Genomic DNA, 25,127 nt, shown 5'->3' on the forward strand with positions numbered 1-25,127 from the left:
GCCTAATGGTCTAACGCTCAGAGTCTCAGTTAAGAGGTTCCATGTTCAAATCCAGCTCAAGCTACATACAGTCCATCTCTGGAGTACATTGACCTTTTTAAGGCTAAAATTGTCTAAATTTTCTCAACTTCTTCCAGTGATCTCAAGGCATATGGGTAGGTTTTTTTTTTCTGTAAAATGTTTGTTGGACAGAGTTCTTTCAGATATAACCCCCCACATTTAGCTCTCAGGAAACAGGGGGAGGGACACCCCTCCACGATGGTCCTCCATGTACCTTGGGCATGGGACTTGAACCTGTCTGAAACCTGCCTGTAACAGGGACAACCGATCAAGCGACCATACCATTGAGCCAAGGCACCTTTGGGCCCTCAACAGGTATCTCCTGGTGCTTTTGAGTTGTTCTCTTCTATTTTAGCCTTGAAAAGGTCAAAACACTACAGGAATGGATTTGAACATGTGACCTCTGCATTCGGAGTCTGATGTTTTAACCACTACACCATCTCTCACAGCAGACTTTATCTGGTGCTTTTGAATACTTCTTTTGTATTTTAACCTTAAAAGTAACACAACAATGATTTGTACAAGAACTCTGATTTGAAAATGAGACCACTGAACTGAGGGTCTGATCTTTAGACCACTAGATGCATTTTCCAGTGCTTTTGACTAACTCTTTTATATTTTAACCTTGAAAGAAATGTTAAAGTAAAACAGCAACATAGGAGGAGTGGGATTTGAACACAGAAGCTCTGCACTGAGAGTCTAATCTTTAGACCACTACACCTTCTCTCAACATAGATAGCTCCTGTTGCTTTTGAATAATTCTTTTGTATTTTAGCCTTGAAAAAGGTCCAAGTAATACAGCAATGTAGGAGACTGAGATTTGAACCTGGAACCTCAGGACTGAGAGGCTGATCTTTAGACCACTAGAGTAGACCATCTCTCATCAGAGGTATTAACTTTATTCCTAGTAGGACTCGGATTAGAACATGGATCTTTTGAACTGAGAGTCCAATCACCAGTCCGCTAAACCATATGCCAATACAGATATTTTGAGAAGTTCTTTTGTATTTTAATGTTGAAAATGTATTACAGCAATGTGGGAGGACGGAGATTTGAACATGGGACCTCTGCACTGAGAGTCTGATCTTTATACAACTACACCATCTCTCACCATACCTGCCAACCCTCCTGTTTTAGCAAGAAGTCTCCTGTTATTTGACCATGTCTCCTGTTCCAGAATGTACCCCAAAACAGGAGATTTTCAGTTCACCCTTTTTCACATTTTAAAGTAGCCTTAGTAGTAGTTTTTTCTTTTTCTTTGACCATTTCTCATTTCACACTTTTTGTGTGATAAGTAGGCTAATGTGTCAAAGACCCACTGATATGCAGCCACGGCCATTATACTGTAGTTCCTTGCGTCTTGTCGCATGCGGTAAAAAACTCATCACTCCTTTTATGACTCCTTTTGGGATCTGCAGCGCCGATTTCGCACAGCATTGCATACCAAATCCAATGCGTTTTATTCATGCAGCAAACGAAAAAAAAAACACAACTGTCCTGTGTGCAAAGGGCTTAACTCTTCCAAGTTACAAAATGTTACAGATGGATAAATGTATGGTTTTAGGAAGCGTATAGAACAGTATTGAGGGTCTACCCGTATTGGATGATTCCCATCATGGGTCCAGCCACGCCCACATTGATGACCTGGGCCACCTCGGCCAGGAAGTCCTTCTGGATCTTGAAGCGGCGCTTTCCAATGCTCCAGCTGCCGTCCATCAGGAAGGCCAGGTCCACTTTACAGTCTGCCCAACCCCCCGGGACACAACACATGAACATTACTTTACAGTCTGCCCAACCCCCCAGGACACAACACATGAACATTACTTTACAGTCTGCCCAACGCCCCAGGACACACACAACACATGAACATTATAGCAGTGGTGGAGTAAAAGTACACAAATGTTTTACTTAAGTAAAAGTTTCAATACTGCAATTTAGAAATACTCTGTTACAAGTACTGTATTCAAAATTCACTTGAGTAAAAGTACAAAAGTATTGGAATCAAAATATTTTGAAAATACCCGATCTACAAGCTCACAATGCCCAGGGCCGCTGATAGGGGAGGGGCAAAGGGTACTTTTGTCCCCCCTGCCAGAAAGGGGGGGCCCTGCGGTGGGGGGAGGGGCGTTGAACGGGACTCGGGAGCAGTCTAGTTTTTATAGGAAAGATTTGAGTGACTGTAAGATTAAGACATCATGCTTTATATAAACCCTATTATATTAAGCCTAAACGGTTCTGCCGCCATGTAGAACTGTTTTAACTTTTTTTCTTTTTACTTTAAAAATGAATAATTTCCCGTGAAAACTCGTATTTTTCGGCCCGCGCTAATGCGAGGGCGAAAAACCGAGAGGGACCCACGTGGAGGGGGGGGCCAGGTTGTTGATCCTGACCCCCCTCCCAAAAATCTGTACGATGGGCCGTGAGCTTGTAGATCTGCTATTTTCAAACGGCTGAAAAAAAAGATGTAGTGGCGTAGAAGTAAAAGTACAGAAAATTGGAAATACTCCAGTAAGTAAAAGTACCTGACATTTTTACTTAAGTACAATACTTGAGTATAACATAGTTACACCACTGCATTCTAGTGCACATGTGTGAATAATGAAAGCAGTATTTACAGTGTGAGGAACTTACTGGGGTCTCCCTGGGACACAGGCTCTGGTATCCTAGGAACAGGGTCTTGTTCTCTCACACCGAAGCCTGGACATTTTAAAATACACACACACTTATAATGCAGAGTAACAAAACGAATGTTGATTTTAGCCAAATTGCCCTTCAAGTAAGTTTGCCTTCCAAAAAGATTCTATCATATGACGATTTCTGCGTTGCACATTTTCATGACATCACGTTAAATAACGCCACATTATGTCACAGAAGAAGCTTTGTTTGAGATAGACAGACATGTGTGCAAATACTTTATGAACTTCTGAGATAATATAAAAAATCTTCTAAACGGTAGTATTCCTGTAGTTTATCTGTCAGCAAAAAAAAATCAAACCTCGGTTCGAAGTGGAGCGGTGAATTTGAGCAGTTCCAGGTAAATATATATATATATATATATATAATTGAAATATATAATTAAAGTGTCCATGGCATGAGTAATCAATTTGAAAAAAGTCAACTCAATCTGAGTTCCCAGAGGTAATTTCTTCCGCCACTAGGTGGCGAAAACAGTTCAAACTCAACCAGATAGTTGTGGGACACTGGACACACATTGTTGTGGGACACTGGACACACATTGCTGCTCATAGCGGAGCTGTGCTTCACACCGCTCCAAAAAGAAAAAGATACACAGTATGAGTACAGGAACATGACAGTGTCAAATATAATTCAAAGTCATAGAACTTTACCCGTCTTTGTGCTTGAGAACACAGACACATAAAAAAATTTAGGGGTGCTTGGGTGGTACCGGGGCAAAGTACCTGCCAGTGCACACTGCATAGGGGTACAGTGTGTCAGTGTCCACCACCGGAGTCTAGGGGATTTAATCCAGATGAGCCAGTAGGGTACAGTAGCAAATGTGTGGGGAGGATTACATTGGGAATGTTTTGGCTACTCTAATCCAAAATGTAAAAAAAAAGAAAAAAGGCCCAATAACAAATTTGAAAGTCGAATTGGGTCAAATTCCCCTTTCATTACATTTCCAAAAGAATTCTCATGTGTATACTGCTGCGGCAGTTGTGGCAAGATTTTATACCAAACGGGAACCGATTCATTCACCAAGCAAGCGTCCCGTTTGACAGTCATTCTAAATCAGTTAAATTACAGACTGAGCAGCAGTGTGGAAACCCAGAGGTTTTTTGGGGGTTGACGGTTTGAGCAGCCTTCTCCTCGGATGACCTATTCGCTGACCATCACTCGAAGAAGACGTACTGGACAAGAGGTGGGTGTGAGAAACAGAACCAAAGTTTTGCGACAGAGCAAAGGCATCTCACCTAAATCATAAGGGTTTGCTTCTGGATTCCAGGCATCCACTGGCTCCACTGTGTGTGTAGATAACATCATACGAGCTCACCATTAGCAACGTGCACCCACAAAGCAGCAGGTAGATTATAATAATCATAATATCATTATTATAACCATAAAAAAGGGATTTCAAACTGGCCCCAATAATGAAGAAATATATCAAAGTAAGACGCTCCTCGAATACGAGAAAATATGTATTAATTGCTATTAAATAGCGCAAAGAGTCCAATCAGCACTTAAGTAGCCAAGAGGAAGACACCTGGTTTCTTAATAATCATAATAATCTTTAATAGCACTAATAAATATTCCATTGCATTCAAGGAGCTTCCTACTACAATATATTTCTTTCAATAGCTTGATATAATTATCACCATATTTTGTACAAAGGAAAAAGCATGACTCAATCATGATCATTTCTAGAGACTTAATCATGATCTTCATAATTGGAAAGGTAAACATAATTATGTTTCTACACCAGAAGAAGATCCACTCAACAAAATCCCAAATAAGGAGTCCCTTGTCTTGTATGCAGTGGCCAATGTTATGACCTCGCTGCATACAAATCAGTATTAAACGATAAGAATCCAGAAGATTGCCTTGAAATTGCTGTACATCAGTGGTGGAAGATTGCCTTGAAATTGCTGTACATCAGTGGTGGAAAAAGTACTCAAACGTTTTACTTAAGTAAAAGTATCAATACTGCAATGCAAAAATAAAAGTACAAAAGTATTGGCATCATAATATACGTAAAGTACCAAAAGTAAAAGTATTCATTGTGCAGAATGTCCCATTTCAAGTTTTCAAATGAATGAAAATAGCAGATCTAGAAGATCTATGGAGCTTGTAGATCTGCTATTTTCAAATGGCTGAAATGTTTATAGTGTTAATGTATGTTTTGTAATCATAATCAATATACAAAATAGTAACTAAAGTTCTCGAATAAAGTATTGAAGTGAAATCACAATATTTGGATCGGAGATGTAGTAGTAGTAGAAGTAAAAAATATTGGAAATCGGAAATAGTCAAGTACAAATGCCTCAAAATTTTACTCTTTACAGTTTTTAAGTACAATACTTAAGTAAATGTACTTTACACCACTGCTGTACATCATGGCTATTCTAAAGAATGCCTGGAGACAAATGAGTGTTGAACGTCATCCTGCCGTGCCACAGCACTCACCTCTGGTATGGGTTGTGTCCAGAGGCACTTTGCGGCTGCTGTCTGAGTCAGCGGAGCGGGGCACTGCAACGTAAACACTTAAAACAGTCATGCACACGCCCTGGCGTTAAGGCCTCAACATCATCTGAAACAAATGCCAACAACACACCAAGGCAGAACTCCCAGTCCCCCTTTTTTTCTGCTCAATCTCTCATCTGGTTTTGACGTGTGGTTGTGTTGTGTGTCTGTGTGGGGTAAAGTTGGAAACAGGCACTGGTTTTCAAATAAACCACTCCATCTTCTGCCCTAGATTTAGATGCCTCGACAGTGTCGTCAAACAGATGGATCCGTGGTCTATAATCTTGAGATGCGAGCCGTATGTGCCTGGCTGCCACGTGGCTCTGACATGAGTTCATACACTAAGCAGCTGTTTTGGTGTTGGTGATTTAAGGGCGTGTTGTGCGGTGTGAACGCCATTGACGAAGACAAATCAAATTCTCACACTTAACGTTTAGTAGGGCTTTACTATGTGCTGTTGGATACATTCAGTACTGGCATGCACCGTTGTGGTATGAAGTATCTCTTCATACGGGAGGTTTTAGTTTCATTGCATAGATATGTGATAAAACCTGATGAATCAAATGCGTCACACGTCCTATAATATGACGTTAATAAAATAACAGACTGTAACAAAATAACAGAAACTTCATGGTAAGGGAAAGACAATACAGTATGTTTAAATAACCCTGATGTCAAAAAAGAAAATCGTGTAGAGAAAATAACTCTAAAAGAAAGTGATGGTAGTGTGTGTGTGTGTGTGTGTGTGTGTGTGTGTGTGTGTGTGTGTGTGTGTGTGTGTGTGTGTGTGTGTGTGTTGTGTGTGTGTGTGTGTGTGTGTGTGTGCGTTCAAAGAAATAAGGGCATTAGAGAAGGAGGTGGGTCAGGATGAACATGTTGCATGTGTGGCGTTACACTGACAAAACATCATGTGTTATAATATAACAGCAAATATTATATACACTATGTGACATCATAAAACCTCAACAACACCCAGATCTGTTAGTTATAGCTCCCAGTAGTAAATGGAATAGAAAGTCACTTACGGTACGCTCCAAAGTTATAATACCATCGCTCATACTCTGAGATATCGGGCCTGAGATCACGGGCTAGAGGAGGAGACCCGTGGTAAGACCCGTTAGTATTCCCACAGAGGACATCAGAGGGAGACACACAATACATTTCCATGGCTGCGATTGGTCAAATAAGCACAGCCTTCTAAGCAGTGTTAATTTTGTCTAAAGACTAAAGACTACATTTCTTTCACGGACAAAAACAAAATAAGAACAAAATAAAAATAAGCTATGATAACTAAAAACTAAGACTTAATATATTGACAATTTCAACAACAAATACAAACTACACTTAAGTGTTAGGGAGGGACTAGTGGGGAAGATATGATAGAACTAAATGACAAGTCATTTTATGTTTGGTTGCGCTTGAATGTTGCGTTCTGAAAATAGAAGATCTACAAGCTCACAACGTGTCGCGCTGCGACGTGTTGGAGCTTGTAGATCTCCTATTTTCAACAGTGAAAATCAGCCATTTCGATGGCCTCACAGCCCCGCCAAAATACATTTTAGTCGACTAGATCAAGATTCAGTCGAGTAAAATCTTATTTGGTCAACTAAAACTAGACTAAAATTAAAACATTTTAGATGACTAAAATATTACTAAAACTAAGCATAATTTTATTCACGACTTAAAACTAAATCAAAATTTGCTGACAAAATCAACACTGCTTCTTAACCAATCCCAGACCATTGAGGAGAATGGCCTTGTGCTCACTCATCCCCCTTAACAGAAACACTCTCATCATCATGCACCAACAATAAACCCCGCAATTACGATGTGATACATGACAGGAATGGTGCATCTCCCATATGCCAGGCATATGGCATGCATTAAAAACATCCCCGAGAGCCCTCTGGCGCGGTACATAGAGTGGTACCAAAAACTCAACACACACACATGGTCACCAGATACCAGACTATATCGGTCACATCAGGCATGCTAATGCTGTTTTTGAACATGCACTGGAAACAGATATAAATGGACACCAGGCTGCGGTGTAGTAACCGGCTCCTGTGGGAGGGGGCGGTATACACACAAAGCATGTCATGTTGTGCTGTGCTGTCTGTCTGTTTGTCTGCCAGTGGGTGTCAGCTTACCTGTGATCTCAGGTGCGTCCACCTCGCTCCACGTGTATCCCGAGTCTGGGGCTGCAAAACTAACATCTGAATGTACAACAGTGGAGAAGGAGCGGAGGTATCAGCAACTACAAGGATCACATTTCAGGCAGATAAAGGCCAGTTAGTGTGCTTCGGTTCAGCAAGTGTTATATCGTGATGTGGAACCCCCAGTGTGGGATTTTACGTCCCACGAAACGACTGCAAGCATACAGGTCGATTATTGAAGCTTGGCACGTGCGTGCTGTAACCGTAGCTTCTCAAATCCCAACCCCCCAATGTTTACAGACAATGCATGTGATCAAATCATTCACGAGATTCAAAAAATCATGTACTTGATGGTGGAATATTTCTCATTTATTATTATCTTATCATTTGTTTATGAAGGTTTATAGGGAGGATGAATTGTCCTCGTTTAATACCTGCTGGACGTCTAGCGGCGGGGAACCAATCGGGACGAGGAGGTGGCCAATCCCTTCTGGGAAAAGCTGTGCGGGGGGCAAGATTAGAAAGCCGGCGTTCATAGACAAGCTTCAGCCAATGTCATTACTAGGACTACTACCATACTTGTGTGACCTCCACTGAACCTGCAGCGTAATTAGTGGAGCATACACAAGATGATCATTCTCAGTCAGTCAGTCAGTCAGCCGTCCCAGGGACAAGACAGTGACTGAGTGACTGAGAGTTGTGATGTTGTAAAATAAGAACCAAGCTATTCCTCTGTGACTTTGCGTTCCTTCAACCTGCATTCTGTCTGCAAAGGAAGCAAGCCTTTGGCAGCTTGAGAAGTACAGTATAGGCTAGAACGCTCACAGAGCAAGTTGGTCTATCATAGGCATGTGGGCAAAAAATGTGGCATAAGACCAGCAGCCAAAAGAACGAAACCATAATAGTACACCAACGTTCAATTTAACAGCATACTTCTCTGAACCAGGAGCTTACAAAAACACCAAGGCCTATGTTGTGCAGAGTGAGTTCCCATCCAGCTCCTGCTAGCGAGCAGTGTCTGTGTTGACTGGGGAAAGGCTGGGAGAGCCCAGCTCGAAGCTCAGCAGAGCGTGGGAGTATTGTTGTAATACTGGTGTCAAACCAGGGACAGTATATCTACGGCAGGGGAGTAGAGATTAGGGTAATCTGCTGCTGGTCAAAGCCTCTGTGCTGTAGACAGTAGACAGTTTATGTTGTTCTTCTGATTAAAGTGGTGCTTACATACCACTTAAACACTCTAGACTTGACGCGAGTTGGCTCTGTAATTGGTCTGCTCTTTTTTACCGGTGAGTTGCGTTTGTGACACGAACTTGGATTTAGTTACAAATTGTGATTTTGTTGCAAAGGCAATGATAATAAAGCAATTGAATTGAATTGAATTTATGTTAATATAATTTAATTTAAAGCAACGGAGTGCAGGCATTACATGTTGTTTATGGTTATTGGATTTAGCATCTCTCATAGATGTGTCAGTGATTTAGGCTTAGCGGAAATCACTGACAAAAACAATTCAATCTGTTTGCACAAGCACTGGTTACACCTATTCTTACACTGCATTGCATCTAAAGGTTTTTAGAGTACAACACTAGCCCACAAACTCACAACCTATCATTTCCAAAGTCATCTTTAGTTAATGCAAATAACAGCACAATGTTGACACTGCATATTTCAGTCAACCCATTGTGCCATCCGCCGTACCATCCAATTTGAGGGATTGACGGTTTTTGCATTCCACAGAAGCAAAACAGAAACACATTCCTCCGAGGTCGGTCTGGGTTGGACTTGAACGACTTAAGAACCTTTCTATTCCAGACAAGCTGGAAGAGTGGACCCAGATCCTGCAGCAAGCCCCAACGGCATCGTGGACTGGGTCAAGTGTCACTCTGTGTCGAGCAACGTGGTGCCGCAGCTTTCATCTCACTCCCTCTGAAAGCGTTTACAAGGGAGTGGAAGAGGTCGGACCAGATGGGATCTGTCACAGGATATTATTACAGCACTGACAGAGTGCCTTTCTCATCATGGTCTTATCAAAAGAGAAAAGGCTTAGGGCAGGAGTTCACCGCCGCCGTCTCATATCTGATGGAGATATGTCCCGAAATGATTCGAAACGAAATGAAAATCTTATCTGTCTTGTCTCTTTCTTTGAGGCAATACCAGCCATACCATACGGCACGAGAGTTCTAAGTTCATTTCCTTTGTTGTAGGCATCACAGTTGGAAAGAAATAAGGTGGTGAACTTAAAGAGGGTCCAAGCCAAGGCAGCACTGTTCAGTTTAAGTAGAAAAGTATTTTTATTTCATTAAAAAAAAAAAAAAACGCAGCTGACCAACGCAGCTGACTGACCAATGCGTTTCAGCCCGGAGGCCTTCATCTGGGTCCACTGACCACATCATTTTCCGTCATGTTATGCTTGGCAAGATAGAGGTCAAGAATAATGAACAAAGTCTGTTTTTTTACCCTGCTATTTCTACTGGAGTGTATGTTTGAACCACAAACGGTTAACATTGGAGCGCCGTTATAAAACATTTCACCTTGGGTTTTTATTGTCCTGGTTATTTCCCTGTTTGATCGGATGTGTTGCCTTCACTGCCTCTCTAGTAAATTGCGGATGTTTTGAAGTACGGTTTTAGGGATGCAGTTTTAGGAGACACTTACTGGGGTTCGGCTGGCCAGTGTGCAGAGTCCTCTCAGGTGGGGCGGGCTGAACCCGGTTGAAAGCTGTTTTGTAGCAATGGGAAACAGGCGGATAGGAAAATAGGAATGAGGGTTGGGGATGAAGAGGAGGGAGGAGGACAGGAGAGCTTCAATCCTACGGCTCCATCTGCAAATGGAGCCCAGCTGTTTTTTTAGTTTTTTTCACTTAAGTTGAAGGCATTTTTCTCCACAGCATGATATCAAATAACAAAAAGGGATACATGCTGGATATATTTACCATGCCTTAACTCAAGCCTCAGTGAATTAATTCCTTCTTTTCATCTTGGAAAATAAAAACATCAGTGGGGGAGGGGTGTGTGTCTGACGGCAGTGTGCAGTACGGTAGTTAATGGCAGTGATTTTTTGGGGGGAAGGAATGCTGTGATGCATGATGGAGTGGATTAGTGCTGACCCTGGGGTGAAGATCACAGAGGCTTAGGGGTGTGGACATGAGGGTCAGACTTACAGCAGTCAGCCAGAGTCTCCTGGAACGCCAGCGATCCCACCGCCGGCTACCCAGAGCCATCTGCACCTCTCTGGTTGTCTATCGAGTGCCCTTGACCCCCATTCCATGTCATTTCCCTCCATCATGTCTGTCTCATTGCAGTATGTGTGTGCGCGTGCGTGTGTGTGCGTGTGTGTGTGTGTGACAAAGCTGACCTGAGCCGGCTGGAGGAGCTGGCTGTCTCCTAACAGTAGGCCCTGCTTCTGTCCTGCGCACACCTGTTGCCCAAGAACAAGACAGACTTTAACATTTACAATATGTTTCACCGGGAACAATCACGATTTACTGTATATGCATAAATAAGAAATCTACAGTAAATGTGAGATGTGCCATTCCAACTCTTCAGGCTTTACAATATGTTTCACTGGGAACAATCACGATTTATATGCATAAATATGATTTCTTTTTCTCTCTGTAAATGCATGTTTCCCTAGGTTCTTTTCACGGTAGCCTTGTTAATTATTCTCTTTTGTTACTAAAAAAAGTGTCACTACTCGATGCTTCTTTTCAGCAGCAAAACAGAATCTGAATTGCATTTACTACACCTTGCTCTCCTTTCTCACTGACAATGTTCTGACAATGCAATGACAATCTGCTGACTTGCCAATGGCAGTACATGTGAAGTTCTCAAATGGCACATCTGGTATGACAAACATAAACATTTTAAGCTACATGTTTGAGCAAAATGAGATGTGTTAAATTGGTAAACAATCAAGCGTGGTTAAGCTTCAGCAGGAGCCAAGGGGCTCAGAGAATGGCATTGATTAAAGGGGAACGCTGCAGCAATCCAAGTATTCACACATGTACTCCTGTTGGCCTGGTACTGTGGGGCAAATATTCAGCATGAATCATTCATACACACAACTCAAATCTATGATGAGTCTAAGATTGAAGCCTGGAACTGTACCACTTACAAAGAATGGGAAGACTGACTTTGTGAGATCACAGAGTGCTTCTTGCTACAGTATGTTATTACGGTATGTTATATGACTTTCTTAATTCTAATTTTACATTTCCAAACCACACAAATAATGCCAAAATCCTAAAACAAAATCTCCCTGGATGCTCTCACAGGTATTTGCCCAAGTCATATTTCAGACTGTGACAACTAAAAAGTGCTACGTGCATCAAAGGTCCATCATAGTAACGATGGGCCATCAAATGCAAAAGGTATTTTAAAGGGGAAAGACATTCTTTGCATTCGTGTGGTTTTTTTTTTTCTTTACGATTGACATTGACATTCCTATAGGGAACTAAAGAAAGATGAACGCAAGCCGATCTGTCGTTTGACAGTGGGATACATGTGAATAATGGGTTTTGGAAGCGTTCTACTTTAAAAGACAACAGAACAGACAAAGTGGGCCATTCCAGAACATTCTGGGTCCAGCCTTGTGTTGGCTCTGTAGTAAAGGCTCTGTAGTAAAATTCATGTAGGCAGCTGTGCACATAGAGAACAGAGATACCACGCAGAGATTAAAGATAGTATCTCAGTGAGAATGAAAGAGTGTGTATCTTGTGGGACATATAAAAGAACAAAACTCATCTTCGTGTGTGTGTGTGTGTGTGTTAGGGTTGCCAACTCCCAGAGTTTCAAATACGGGACACATCCTAATGAAACTTGCAGCGCCAAAGGTGCCGCCGAAAAATCGGGTATTTTCGGTTATAAAGTTGGCTAAAACGGGTATTTTCCTATATTAAATCATATTTTTCCTTTCACAATATTAATTCGGGTGTCCTTGGGCCACCTAACCTATTACCTTAAAATCATGTAGTGTAGTCCTATATTGTATTTCTCTCAATTTTCCAAAACATATAGCCTAGGTCTACCTGGTTCTTATGTGCCCACTCTCTGGTTACCCAACACTAGTTTAATCATATTGCCATACAGTAATAACCATTAGGTTTTAAAAACAAAATCAACGCATGCTTATGTTATTTCACATCCCAGCCTGTCTGGGGTCGCTTTAGTTGGCAGACAAGACTACAGTAGTGTTCCCAGGAATACCATCCCATGGCTTATTTTCTGCTTGCTTGCCTGCTTTTTCAACTTGTTGTTTAGGCTATCACCTATCATGGATTCATGTCTAATCTGTTTGTACACAATCTTCTGTCACACGTTTTTTTCAAGACATTAAACAATGTTCTGAGCCGAGCACTATCGTATGCTCGCTCGCACGCACTCATATCGTCTCTCGCAGGCAGCTTGTGGACTGAACCTACAGCCATGGGAAGGGATTGGTGTAGGGGGCGGAGACTGTGTCTTAGCAACACTGTGTTAATAAGCCAATGAGCCGCCTACAAACAGCGCAACGCCACACCCAGCAATGGGATGCAGCACTTGTCGTCTCAGAGGAGAGCAGAGTGGAAGTGGACGCTCACTGACAGGCAGAATCGCTGTCATTTCTCAATTAAATCATCCCGTCATTCATATTTATCCCCCAACCTTAAAATACGGGACAAAGAGCGTCCCGTATCAGTTCAATACGGGACACGTCTTTTAGTTTCCAAAAAAGGGACGATCCCGTATTTTACGGGACGGTTGGTAACCCTAGTGTGTGTGTGTGTGTGTGTGTGTGTGTGTTTGAGTGTGTGTGTGTGTGTGTGTGTGTGTGTGTGTGTGTGTGTGTGTGTGTGTGTGTGTGTGTGTGTGTGTGTGTGTGTGTGTGTGTGTGTGTGTGTGAGAGAGACACTTGGGCTAGCCCTGTTCCAAAGGTACGGTAGACAAGGCACATGACAAATGACACATCAGGAATATTAAAGCTTGGTTTTACCTGGATTAATGCGCTGTGGAAATCTATTCGGATAGCCAGTCCCTCTGAATACTTTGAAGAGATTTGACGGTTTAGTTAGACTTGAATCATTATTTTCTTATGAGAAGGACTTTTGAGGATCTTCAAAGTCAATGAGAGTGTTGACATACCTTGGCTGGGACCGTTTCCTTGACCATTCTGTGACTGCCCTATATCAATGTTGAAAGTTTTAAAGAAATATTTATTTGTGATTTTTAAACATTAATTCCTGGTAAATTTGTTGTTCTTATGGTTAAATAGAAGCACATACTATACAGTAGCTTAATTCACAGGTCTACATTAGAACGAATTTGTGTTTTAAGTGTTTGGTTTAAAACAAGTGAATTATTTGTAAAATACATTTTAAGTTAGAACTGAAAGTTAAAGATGATTTCAAGTATACAAAGTTGCTCTGATCACACTTTAATAGTTACTTTAGGAACACTAATACCCTGGTAAGCTTTAATAAAGAATATATTTTATCCTGATGGACACCAATCCCAGAAGTGGGACTTCTGGGATTGGAAAACAACACCGAAACAACATCAAAGCACACTATCGCACCAACCAAGATGCTGGGACTCCATAAGGCTTTCTCTACACTTACTTGAGCTGGCAGCTGCTGCAACAGAAGCAAAGTATGGGTGACTGCTGCCTAGATAGAAGAATCACATTGGATCCCAGTGAGAAAAGAAAGATAGAAATTAAGATAAGAGTGAGGGTGGAGGAAAGAGAGAGAGGAAGAGAGGGAGAGTGAGAGAAAGAAAGAGAGAGAAATGACGGGAGGCAAGAAGCAAGCACACTCTCATTTAGGACATCATTAGACAGATACACGAGTACCTGTTCACTGGGACAGATCGCTCAACCTGATCGCCATCTGACATCGCTTTCATTTTGTGATCAATATTATATACGCTTCTGTTCAAGTCAAATGTACAGCAAGGTCAGGCAGTAGAGTAGGAGAGCAGTACGGCCCCAAGGTTATCAGCGACCAGCTGTAATTTGACAAGCATCACTCAAATGAAAGCTTGTTTTTGATTGGCCGATCAGAGAGCAATTCCACAGTTGATGCCAATGCCTCTTTGGTTGACACAGTAACTGGATCTATCAGTCTGGATTGTTCTTAAGGGATCAATAATGCTGCCTTTATTAATCAGAGGATGTACTAAGCATTTACATCCGAGTGAATACACAATCCGCATACATACATAGATCCAAGTACTATCAATATCGAGGGCTTGGAGCGCAAAGGGCGTAAGTGACATTTTCAAAAATGTACAAAACAGCTTTTCATCGATTGTAATAATTAAAAACTATATTAAAAAAGTATATTTTAAAATACCTTCTAATCGCATTCTAATTCTAATTGCTAATTGCAGCCTAATAATCTGCATTAAAGTATAGATTGCTTAAACATATTGTTTTTAATTAAATAATTCAAATCAATGGAAAGCTGTCATGTAAAGTTCAGGGAATTTCACTTACACCATTTGCGTTCCAAGCCCTCACTATGTAACATGTATGCACGCTTGCTTGGGCTTATCCGGGAGTGAGTGAGTGAGTGAGTGAGTGAGTGAGTGAGTGAGTGAGTGAGAGTGAGAGTGAGAGTGAGTGTGAGTGTGAGTGTGAGTGTGTGAGTGCGTGTGCTTGTGCGTGTGCGTGTGTGTGTGTGTGTGTGTGTGTGTGTGTGTATGTGTGTGTAAGTCACCTGCATCCCTGACTTTGTGGACAGCAGCACGAGCCTTGGCGGTGGTGGTGGTGGTTGGTAGCGTGGTGGTGATGGTGGTGGTGGGCTCTGGCGTTGTGGTGGCCTCTGTTGTGGTTGTGGTCGTAGGTTCGGGGGTCGTCACGGGTTGGATGGTTGTGACAGCGGCTGCTTTGGCCTCCTTTTGACCTGAAAGAAAGATGCAGATGGTAAAAGGTTATTAAAGGTTATTATGGAGGAAGAGCATCTACAGTAACTCCTGTGTTGTCACACATTCTTGGCATTCTTCAACACACTGCACACTGCACACGGTGCACCGGTCCGGTACCCCAACTCCACCGCGGCCCGGGTTCAAAGTGCCTGTATGCCGTGCTGATCATGTGATCTGTAGACTGTGACAGTCAGGAGGTCATCCCATAATAAGCCCTGTCCTTATCGTTTTCTTGTGTGATCACTGTGAAATGCCAAACTTCTCTCAATCCACCCAGTAACAAGCGGGGCCTTTCATTATATTATAACAATAACAATGTGGCTTCCCTGTGCAATTAAAATCATGCAATTCATTTAGATTTCAGTTAGCTAAATATCTGTTATCTAGCTAACTGGCTTGAAATCCCCCTAGCCTACATCTTGAAATTCTTATTGTAGTGGGACAGTGGCTGTATCCCATCTGCTGCACCCAGTAATTGGGCTACTTTTGTGGGGACAGAGATAGAGAGCAACCCTCTTCTAGTCGGCAGGCCCCTTCAGTGCCATGGCATAACAAGGTGGTGGAGGAAATGGGAGTTTGTAGAAGAAAACAAGTTGACATACTAAATGTCCATGTCTGGCACCATTGGAAGCGGCTCGTCAGCCCAGTTACAAGGAGTCCCCTGACACACAGCTTCAAGCCGAAAATCATAGATCTTATCGACGGCTCCCTGGGAACCTCCAATGGCACCCCGTTTATGCAATAACAAAAGCAATAATGTGCACAACCTCACAGATGTCTGTCACTTTACCAGTCGAATACTAGCTCCCTTGAACCAGGAAACGCATTCCGTGGCCCAGCCAAGCGTATTTTGGCACACTGGAACATGCACTCCTACATTGTTGTGAGTGGGATTATCATATAGTCTACCATGTGGGAAAAACCTTTGTCAAACTACACAAATAACACCAACATGTAGGCTATGTCATGACTGGAAAACGTTTTGAATATCAATTTCACCCAGCACCGATTATATGACTATGATTATATCCCGTGTACCCTGGAGATGTCTGTCTGTTGGCAAAGTACTCTCATGAGTGCTTACGCTGTAGGTCTAAATAAAGCCACATTCGAGATAGCTGAATAAATGTTAAAGCTTTAAGATCCCGTTTTAAAAGGGTGACTGATAAAACATCCAAACTAATAGATTGTTTTTAATACCTCGCTTTTATATGCTTGTAATTATGTCAACTCTAAATCCTGTGATTACAACTCCCTAATTATGTTAGGGATACTTACTTAGCTCCTTAAGATGTTCAGTTACATTATTTTAAGTGAATAGTTGCTACTGCATAATGTTTAAATGCCACCTGATTGCCAGACAATGCTGCACCGCATGTCATGGCGTGAGATTTGACTGAAGTGATGATAGAATGATAGATGCCAAAAGTTAGGGTGATCTCGGTGTACACCCGTTTCTCAGTCTGAGCAAGTTTGATCCAGACTGTATCTACCATATCGACATCTGTCATAATTATCCTAATTCAAACTGTTATGCAATGATGTTTCCAAATAAAACTTGAACTATCTGTGACCGTCCCACCAGAGCATGGGAACTTGGAAAGTAAGAGCGAACCAATCATCATCTGTACGTCCCCACATTTAGCAGAAAAGGCCTTTTTGCTTCGTTGGACTGTTGCCACAGTCAAAAGTCCATATGTGCAAAATGAGCCTCACTTGGTTTCACGTAGGTTGGTCTTGAAGGGGTGAAGTCCAGAGTAGATGGGTAGATCACACCTTTCTTTGGCTTCCCCACTGCAACGCAAAAAAAAGCACAACATCAATTCCATGCACTGTGGCCTAACTTTATCACAATTCACGTTATATTGTGCAAACATTATTTGTAGCTGAATTTGCAAGTTTAAAGCTAATTCATGCTCCATCGCACAATAGCGTCGTAACGACAGATTTACGGTGAGCGACAGTATACCTGAGACTACAAAGGACTCCCTCCATTTTGGCAGGGACAGAGAGCGCACGCCGTTGGAATTGCTGCCCTTGTAGACATTCTGCCCGGCCATCTTCCTCACAATCACCTTTCCTCCCGAATTGGTGATGACGCCGCTGTGAATCAAAATTCAAACCGTCTGTAAGGAATGCTGTGAAATTGTCTATCTGCCACAACGATGCATATAAGCTACTCTACACACCAACATGTGAAACGACTACTCCCAGTCTCTGGGGCAAAAAAAGAGAAAAAAAGAAAAATCATGCAGCTGCTCTTTTCATCGTCAACCACTACTATGGCGTTATGCCACGGGTGCTTTATGTTTGGGGTTTTTTCATGTCTTTTTCATTACAACACCGTGAAATCACTGGGAGTCACCAGCGTTAAGTGAGTGAAAACACTGGTTTCTCCTGCAGGGCAGTAATTACGTTGGGATGTTATAAACGCTATTAAAACAAGGAGAGTACATCACATTTTATCATTGCGGCTTGACAGTCCAGTCGTTGTACCTGTGCAGGGCGGTAATTACGTTGGGATGTTTTATAAACGCTATTAAAACAAGGAGAGTACATCACATTTTATCATTGCAGTTTGACAGTCCAGTCGCTGTCAGGGGCGTCACAAGGGGGGGGGGGGGGGGGGGGGGGGACTGAGTTACTAGGGTCCAAGGTGGAGGGGCCTTAATTAGTTTATACTTTAGATATTGAAAAATAGTAGATATATAAGCTCAGAGCTTGTAGATCTGCTATTTTTGAAAAATGTGTGCAAATCTTTGAATATGATGTATTTTTAAGCAAACATTTGTAACTAAAATTTTGCTTCTGGAACAAACTATTTTGAGATGGGGGTCCGTGGCCAAATACATATAATTTTGGTGGTCCTTCACATGAAAAGGTTTGAGCACCAAAAAAAAAACCTTAGAAGGATTTGAAATATTCAAAGCACAAATTTTCACGATTATTCAAAAATAGTAGATCCACAAGCTTGCAGCGTGGCACTCGGTGCCGCGCTGTGAGCTTGTATATCTGCTATTTTTCAAAATGGGTTAAACCCCCTCCCCCCATGAAGAACATTCATGGGGGGCCCGCAATGAATCCTTGTACCCAGGGCCTAGAATTTGGTGCGACACCCCTGGTCGCTGTACAGTACCTGTGGATGGCTGCGTTGCAGATGCTGGAGATGGAGGCGAAGACTCCTGTTCCATAGACCTGCTGCTTGGTCTCCTTACAGTGCGATGGACATTTCACTATGAACTCTGGGAGGTTGACCTTTCCTGCTCGGATGTCACACTCTATGGCTGGAACGACTGAGGCCAGGGTGTGCACAGGAGAGAAGGGTTGGGGTCAATTCACACAAAAAAACCTTTTGACTGCAACAAATTTATTAAGTAGCAATAGGCTTATAGGCTCCACTCTATGCCATGAGGGCTGCTGGGGAAACTGGACAACAGGGGCATTTCTGCCTAATAGACCCCATGGACAGTCATTTGGGATCAACAGAACTAGGAAAATGAGCCTAGATGGTATTCAGTGCAGAGTTGTCCTTTAATTCATCCAATTCGGGAAATACAGTTTATTTCTAAATAAAACACTGGACATCTTTTGGTGCAAACATCATCAAAGCAAAACCATGTTGATTCAACCATGGAGAAGAGTAGGAATCAACTGTATGCCAGTGTTTATGTACTGTGTCCACCACACCCCTGTGGCCACACCCATAAAAGGTAAAACACTTTCACTCATTGGCTCTTAAGTGAACAAAATACCTCAAATCAACATGTCAACGCGCTGTTGATAAATAGCTATACTGTGTAAATGTATGTTACTATGTAACATACATTTGACAGTCTTACATAAAGTACAATGAGGGTAACTTAATAGTAGGAATTATACTTTCAATGTACAGTATTTGCAATAGGGTGAACTGAAAGGGAATTGACCACACCCCTGTGACAAAGAGAGTAGGTGGAGATGATAATACAAGGGCTGACACCCAGATTATAGGCTTGTTCTTGTGTGATGTGTAACCTTGCTTTGGTTTCTTGTTCTTTGATCCGTTTGGCTTGGCCCAGCAAATACTGGACAGAAGGAGGCCTGTGGGGGAACATAGAAGAGGTTAACACAACTCCACGGTAACATAAGCATCAGCCTGTTTAATGTACACAGAGGATTTGTATGTTAAAATAATGTTCATAAATACACAATAATCAAATGCAGTAATGGATTAACACCAAGGGGGAGGACCATCTGCCAGATATACATATATTTTTTTTTTATTGAAAAATGTTAGATTTTATTCCTGGAAAACTTTTGCTTTTATGAATTTATTATAAAAAATCGTCTACAGACCCACAAATGGATCCCGACTCCCAACCCATTGTTGGGGAAACACTGAGCTACAGTATGCACTGTGTGTTTTCACTATGTTCCATTTACACTTGGTTTGTGTCAGTAGAGAATTAGGGCCCATGCATATTCCACTTTTAGAGGCGAATTTATTTCGGCTCGGTTCGGGGAGCCACAAAATCTCGGCAGCACCGAGCAGCCGAATTAATGGCGGTATCCGCCCCCCGGAACTAGTTTAGACAGAGCCGAACCAAAATAAATTTGTCTCTAAAATTGGAGCATCAGCCCTTAGTGCTGTGTGAGAGAGAGAGAGAGAGAGAGAGAGAGAGAGACAGACAGACAGACAGACAGACAGACAGACAGACAGACAGACAGACAGACAGACAGACATACCAAGGCACATGACAGTGAATGGTAGTCTGGTCATGGTGGGTGGTGGTAGCAGGTTGGCCAGATGTTCTTGTATAACCCCACACCCTGCAGGAGACAGAGGAGAACCAGAGAGGAGCAAGACGTCATCATCTTTTATTTCATAGTAAATTCCGCAGACTTTGTTTAATCACGTAGAAACAGGACCAAGTGGTCACTCTGGGTTAATTTAACACTGAAGATCTTACTCTGCTGAAAGTGTTAGTTTTTCAGTTTCTCAAAAAACTCCCTCCTTGAAAGCTTTTTGAATAGGCAACTAACTGGACATTGAGACATAACTGGAGAGAGAAATTTCCAATGCTATACATTTGACAGATTTGGCCCTATACCAATGTGTCGGTCTATTTAGAATCAAGAAATATATTCTCTTTGAGGTAATGTGCATAAAGCACCTTGTTTTACAGGTAATGTTAAATGGGCATAATCACCTCGTTATGCTCTCTCTCTCTCTCTCTCTCTCTCTCTCTCTCTCTCTCTCTCTCTCTCTCTCTTCTAGGCAGGTTAAATGAGGACTTTGTAGAAGCTAGCGTCAGAGTTAGATCATCTCTAATTATGGCTGATTACAAAAGGCTTAAAAAATGAGCAGGGCATCTATAGCAACATTGTTCAAGAAACTCTAGGCTGGTTAGACACAAGTCTAGATGTGTGAGGTACTCCCAAAATACCAAGGGCGTTCCATTACTAATGTAATACAGACATTACAAACATAATAGCATAAATGAACCCAGCTCCATTCCATCATAAATCTATCATTGGCAATTTATTGGCACGGCAAGTTGATTCACGACTTCAAAAACCTATCAGTGTTTACAGTACATACGGAAATGTCTCAGAGCGAGTGAGCTTGAATGCGCTTCACTCATAAAAGGTCAATAAAACAATGTCAGATCTTTGTGTCAACAAGAACATAACTTGGTTGCCAAGGCGGCAAACCAGACGCCACAAGTCGTTTGTAGTAATAATACGCAGGTGTAAAATCCTGTACAAATGGAGGAGGGTCCATTTGGTTCAATTCCAACTCCAAAACTCCAAAATGAAGCTGATAATCCTGATTTCTTGTGCTCTGCATATCTCCAAAGCATTAATATAGTGTTCTACACCTGAATCTGGTCTGCAGATATACAGTAGCACTCACAGTGAGTCACATACCAAACACCAATAACAGCCTGACTAAAGACAAGCATTGGTTAACGATGAAGTATATGCAGGGACGTTATTGAGTGGTACAAAACAAGAGCTCTTCTCCCATCACAACATGTGGGTCCAGTGACTCCCGTCAATGAGAATGAAAGGCTTGTTATGATTGTGCTGTGGTGCAATTTCGGTAAGGATTGTTCTCTATGGATGCTCGTTGGACCACCTGATCGAACAAAGAATACATATTATTAATAGATGATGGAGTAGTAAATGAGGGCAAAGATAGAGAAAATATAAAAGTAACAATATGTTGCAAATGTATTGTAAATTGGGACGTTTTTTTGCGGGGGAGAAAAATACTTGTACGGTACATGTACATGTACATGTGTTTATTTAATTGTTTCTTTCATTCACTCATTCACTCATTCATTCACTCTGAGGATGTAAACCACACCAAGGCACATGTGGACAAGGACTTGCACACTGACTGGAATTTTACTGTGTTGGTTTTGTACGCCTGCAGAGCTTGTAATCACACAGTGACAGACAGAGAAAGTCGTCCCCTGTGTCCTTCACACACAGACAGCTTAGAGGTTCTGCCCCACTGCCCTGCATCATGCTTTTAGGCCAGGAACTGGGGGGCGACCGCCGCCCCCTGCGAGCAGCCAATTCCTGGCCTACGCCAGGGCAGCGAGGCAGAACTCATCACAGGGGAAGGTGACGATTGAAGCCAGGGGCGTCACAAGGGGGGGGGGGAGTGGGACTGAGTTACTAGGGCCCAAGGTGGAGGAGCCGTACTTATTTTATACTTTAGCTATTGAATAATAGCAGATATACAAGCTCACAGCGCGGAACCGAGTGCCGTGCTGCTTGAAGATCTGCTATTTTTTTAAAGTTGTGAAAATGTGTGCAAATCTTTGAATATATGTATTTTTTAAGCGAACATTTGTAACTCAAATTTTGCTTCTGGGAGGTCCCTAGAACTAAATATTTTGAGATGGGGGTTCGTGGCCAAATACATATCAGTTTGGGGGTCCTTCATGTAAAAAAGTTTGAGCACCACAGTGCTCAACAATATTCAAAGACTTGCACACATTTTCACGATTTTTCTAAAATAGCCTACTGTAACAGATCTACAAGCTCGCAGCGCCACACAGAGTGCCGCGCTGTGAGCATGTGCTATTTTTCAATAGTTAAAACACAAAATAAAGCGTAATAATGCGTTCCCAGTCTAAATGGGTTAAACCCCCTCCACCCTGTGAAGAATATTCATGGGGGGCCCGCAGTGAATCCCTGTACCCAGGGCCCAGAATTTGGTGCAACACCCCTGATTGAAGCCTCCCGGTTAACTGTGGAATGCCATGCCTCGCGCACAGGAGGCAGCGTCTGGTACAGTAGTACAGTACGTCACTGCTGCCACACGCTGGCAGCTTTCATTTGATGGAGTGGAGACGTGATCATACAGAGAACCCTCAACCCTGAGGCTGGATCAGATGCCATGCAGTTCAGTCAGTGTTCCATGTAATACAGGATTAGTAGCTGAGTGACATATTAGCAACACACCTCAAGACCCTCAGTGCCCTCAGTGCTGCAATCCGTAACTTATTCAATGCAGGGGTCTTCAACAGGGGGTCCGGGACCCTTAGGGGTCCTCAGAGTTACTACAGGGTGTCCTTCAAATCTTTGTGTGATAGAAACCTTTTTTCTCTTTTATATTAACCACTTGAACCCTAAAGTCCATATTTTGAGAACTTTAGTCAAAAATAGCTGATCTATAAGCTCACAACGCCTCGCAGCGCAGCAAAAGAGGTTTGGTGTAGAGGATAAAAAAGAGCACACTAAGTACAGAGTGAAAGGTCAAGTTTATTAAGTATTGACGGTTCAAGTGGTTACATATCTGATAACACAAATTGACATGAATCCAAAATACACTGATAATTTTGTTGTCAAACGATGAAACCATATGGAATCTGGGGGTCCCTGCTTCATCTCTCTCTCAGCTAAGAGGTCCTTGGCCTGAAAATGTTGAAGACCCCTGTTCTAATGGATGAGACGATGCAACATAACGAAGCACATCTGCAGTGGTTGTAGTTGGTCTCCTTCTCTTCCGCTAATAAATGTAAAACCTGGTGTCAGGTCAGGTAGGACTCATACTAGTTGACAAGTAGTTCAGTCAAAAGCACAAGCTCTGGCCAGGCAAGGATTCCATCTTAGAAGAGCGTTAGAGGTTTGGTCTCCCACGTGGGGTTTGAATACTCGGTTTGGACACGTCACTTTAACACTGAGTCTGTGTGTTTCAGAGGCGGCCGGTGCATGGAATTGTACGATTTCTCACAACACGGAATACTGAAAAGGTCAACCAGCACAGCTGTGACAGAAGTCACCAAGAGTCAACTCGTGCAATGTCCATTGTACGACTTTCTATGTGCCGTATTATTATTTTGCATTCATAACAAGTATTGAAACTTTTTTTTCCCCCACAGTGTTGTGCTTTGACAGCCAGGCAGATTGGACTCCAATGTGCACTTGCAGGGAAGACAGCTGAGTCTCGGAACAAGCTGGGGCAGATATATGCGTCTGTGGAAGACCAGACCTCCGCTGGATAAAGCAAACTACAGAGCTCAATTTGTCAAACGTCTGTGAAGACATCGACACTAAATCCTGCTGTAGACCCATATCTTCACGTGTTATGTTCATACTATTTTTGTTTAATAAAGGATTCTTAGGGTTTAATGGTTGGCTGGCTCCATAGTTTTTTTGATTAACTTTCTTTTATATGAAGAACATAAAGGAAATGGATTCTGAGATGATTCTTGAGGGTTTAAACGGTTCCTGTTTTGTTTTGTTTTTGTTGTTTTTTGTTTTTTCCTGAGAGAAGTCAAAGGACGGTGCACTATAAACTCCTTAGCGTCAATTTAATTTAACTAATTTAACACAAAGTGTAATGGAATCAAACAATTTGGTTTCATTTGCACACACTTTGTCTTTGGAGTTAAATTAACACACGATTTTACTGTGTGAATGGAATAGAGGGTGGCAATCATTCGGGTTCTCATTTTCTGGTTTCACAGTGTTTTTTCCATGCAGCTATGAAATGCAACCCAAATGATATCCTTTCCCAAACAGCGGGGAGTTCCCTGAACAGCAGACAGTAGATCTTGAGGGGACTTGCAGAGACACAAATCTCCAAGCAGGATAAAAACAAAACAAACCGATCCAGAAGACTTATCGCCCATCACCTGCGTACCGGTAGATAGCTTTGCAGTGTGTCATGGTATGCCAGGACTTTCACACACTCACTACTTATCATCATAAATCACAACATGGGCGGGGACACATTATTGTATCTGTATTTAGCTTGAAAAGGGGTCGTCCCTATGTTCTCCAGGGTCTATGTTCCCCACTTACCTTAGGGTTAGTAATAAGGGTTAGGGTTAGGGAAGCGGGGAACAGAGTATCCGGGGAACATAGAACCTGGGGGACATAGATAGGCCTACCCGGTACACTCGCCTTAAAAACACCTGTTCTGAGCATTAGACACATTTATGGGGCAAGTATGCTTTAGTTTTCCATCATGAGTTCTTTGGGCATTCCTAACAGTGCATCTCTCCTACCAAAGCAGGGATGCTGATCAAGAACTGCAGGCTCCCGACACATTGTACCTCATGGTACGATCAAATAACTGATTTACAATGTGTTATTCTCTGCAAACAACACTGTATAAAGTGTGCTTAAGTGAATGCACTTTATTTGCAAACATCTGTGACAAATTAGCACAACCAACCAGCGTTGTTTTGAAGGCCTCGCTAGAAAATGTAGATGACCCGCTCAGTGCATTCTTAAGCTGAAAACTGACTGAGAATGGACTGAGAAAGAGTATGAAACGTCACTGTGGTGGTAAAATATATGG

General features: G+C 42.2%; 1 protein-coding gene across 1 annotated transcript in view; it reads right to left on the reverse strand.

Annotated features, from left to right (window-relative positions):
- Positions 1-24,490, reverse strand: part of vit (vitrin) — a gene marked incomplete at both ends in the record, with an annotated part of 38,296 nt that extends 13,806 nt beyond the window's left edge. The window contains 20 exons of the mRNA XM_080740657.1: positions 1,655-1,802; positions 2,692-2,757; positions 3,993-4,040; positions 5,203-5,265; positions 6,285-6,347; positions 7,410-7,475; positions 7,850-7,915; positions 10,071-10,133; positions 10,451-10,522; positions 10,770-10,832; positions 13,386-13,436; positions 13,535-13,573; positions 14,011-14,058; positions 15,112-15,297; positions 17,036-17,113; positions 17,289-17,422; positions 18,456-18,612; positions 19,334-19,399; positions 20,045-20,128; positions 24,457-24,490. Coding sequence (XP_080596783.1) covers positions 1,655-1,802; positions 2,692-2,757; positions 3,993-4,040; positions 5,203-5,265; positions 6,285-6,347; positions 7,410-7,475; positions 7,850-7,915; positions 10,071-10,133; positions 10,451-10,522; positions 10,770-10,832; positions 13,386-13,436; positions 13,535-13,573; positions 14,011-14,058; positions 15,112-15,297; positions 17,036-17,113; positions 17,289-17,422; positions 18,456-18,612; positions 19,334-19,399; positions 20,045-20,128; positions 24,457-24,490 — 1,595 coding nt within the window. The remainder of the gene's footprint in view (positions 1-1,654; positions 1,803-2,691; positions 2,758-3,992; positions 4,041-5,202; positions 5,266-6,284; positions 6,348-7,409; positions 7,476-7,849; positions 7,916-10,070; positions 10,134-10,450; positions 10,523-10,769; positions 10,833-13,385; positions 13,437-13,534; positions 13,574-14,010; positions 14,059-15,111; positions 15,298-17,035; positions 17,114-17,288; positions 17,423-18,455; positions 18,613-19,333; positions 19,400-20,044; positions 20,129-24,456) is intronic.
- Positions 24,491-25,127: the final 637 nt, after the last annotated feature.

Source organism: Nannobrachium achirus (assembly GCF_963921795.1).
Source record: "Nannobrachium achirus genome assembly, chromosome: 13".
Lineage (NCBI taxonomy): Eukaryota > Metazoa > Chordata > Actinopteri > Myctophiformes > Myctophidae > Nannobrachium > Nannobrachium achirus.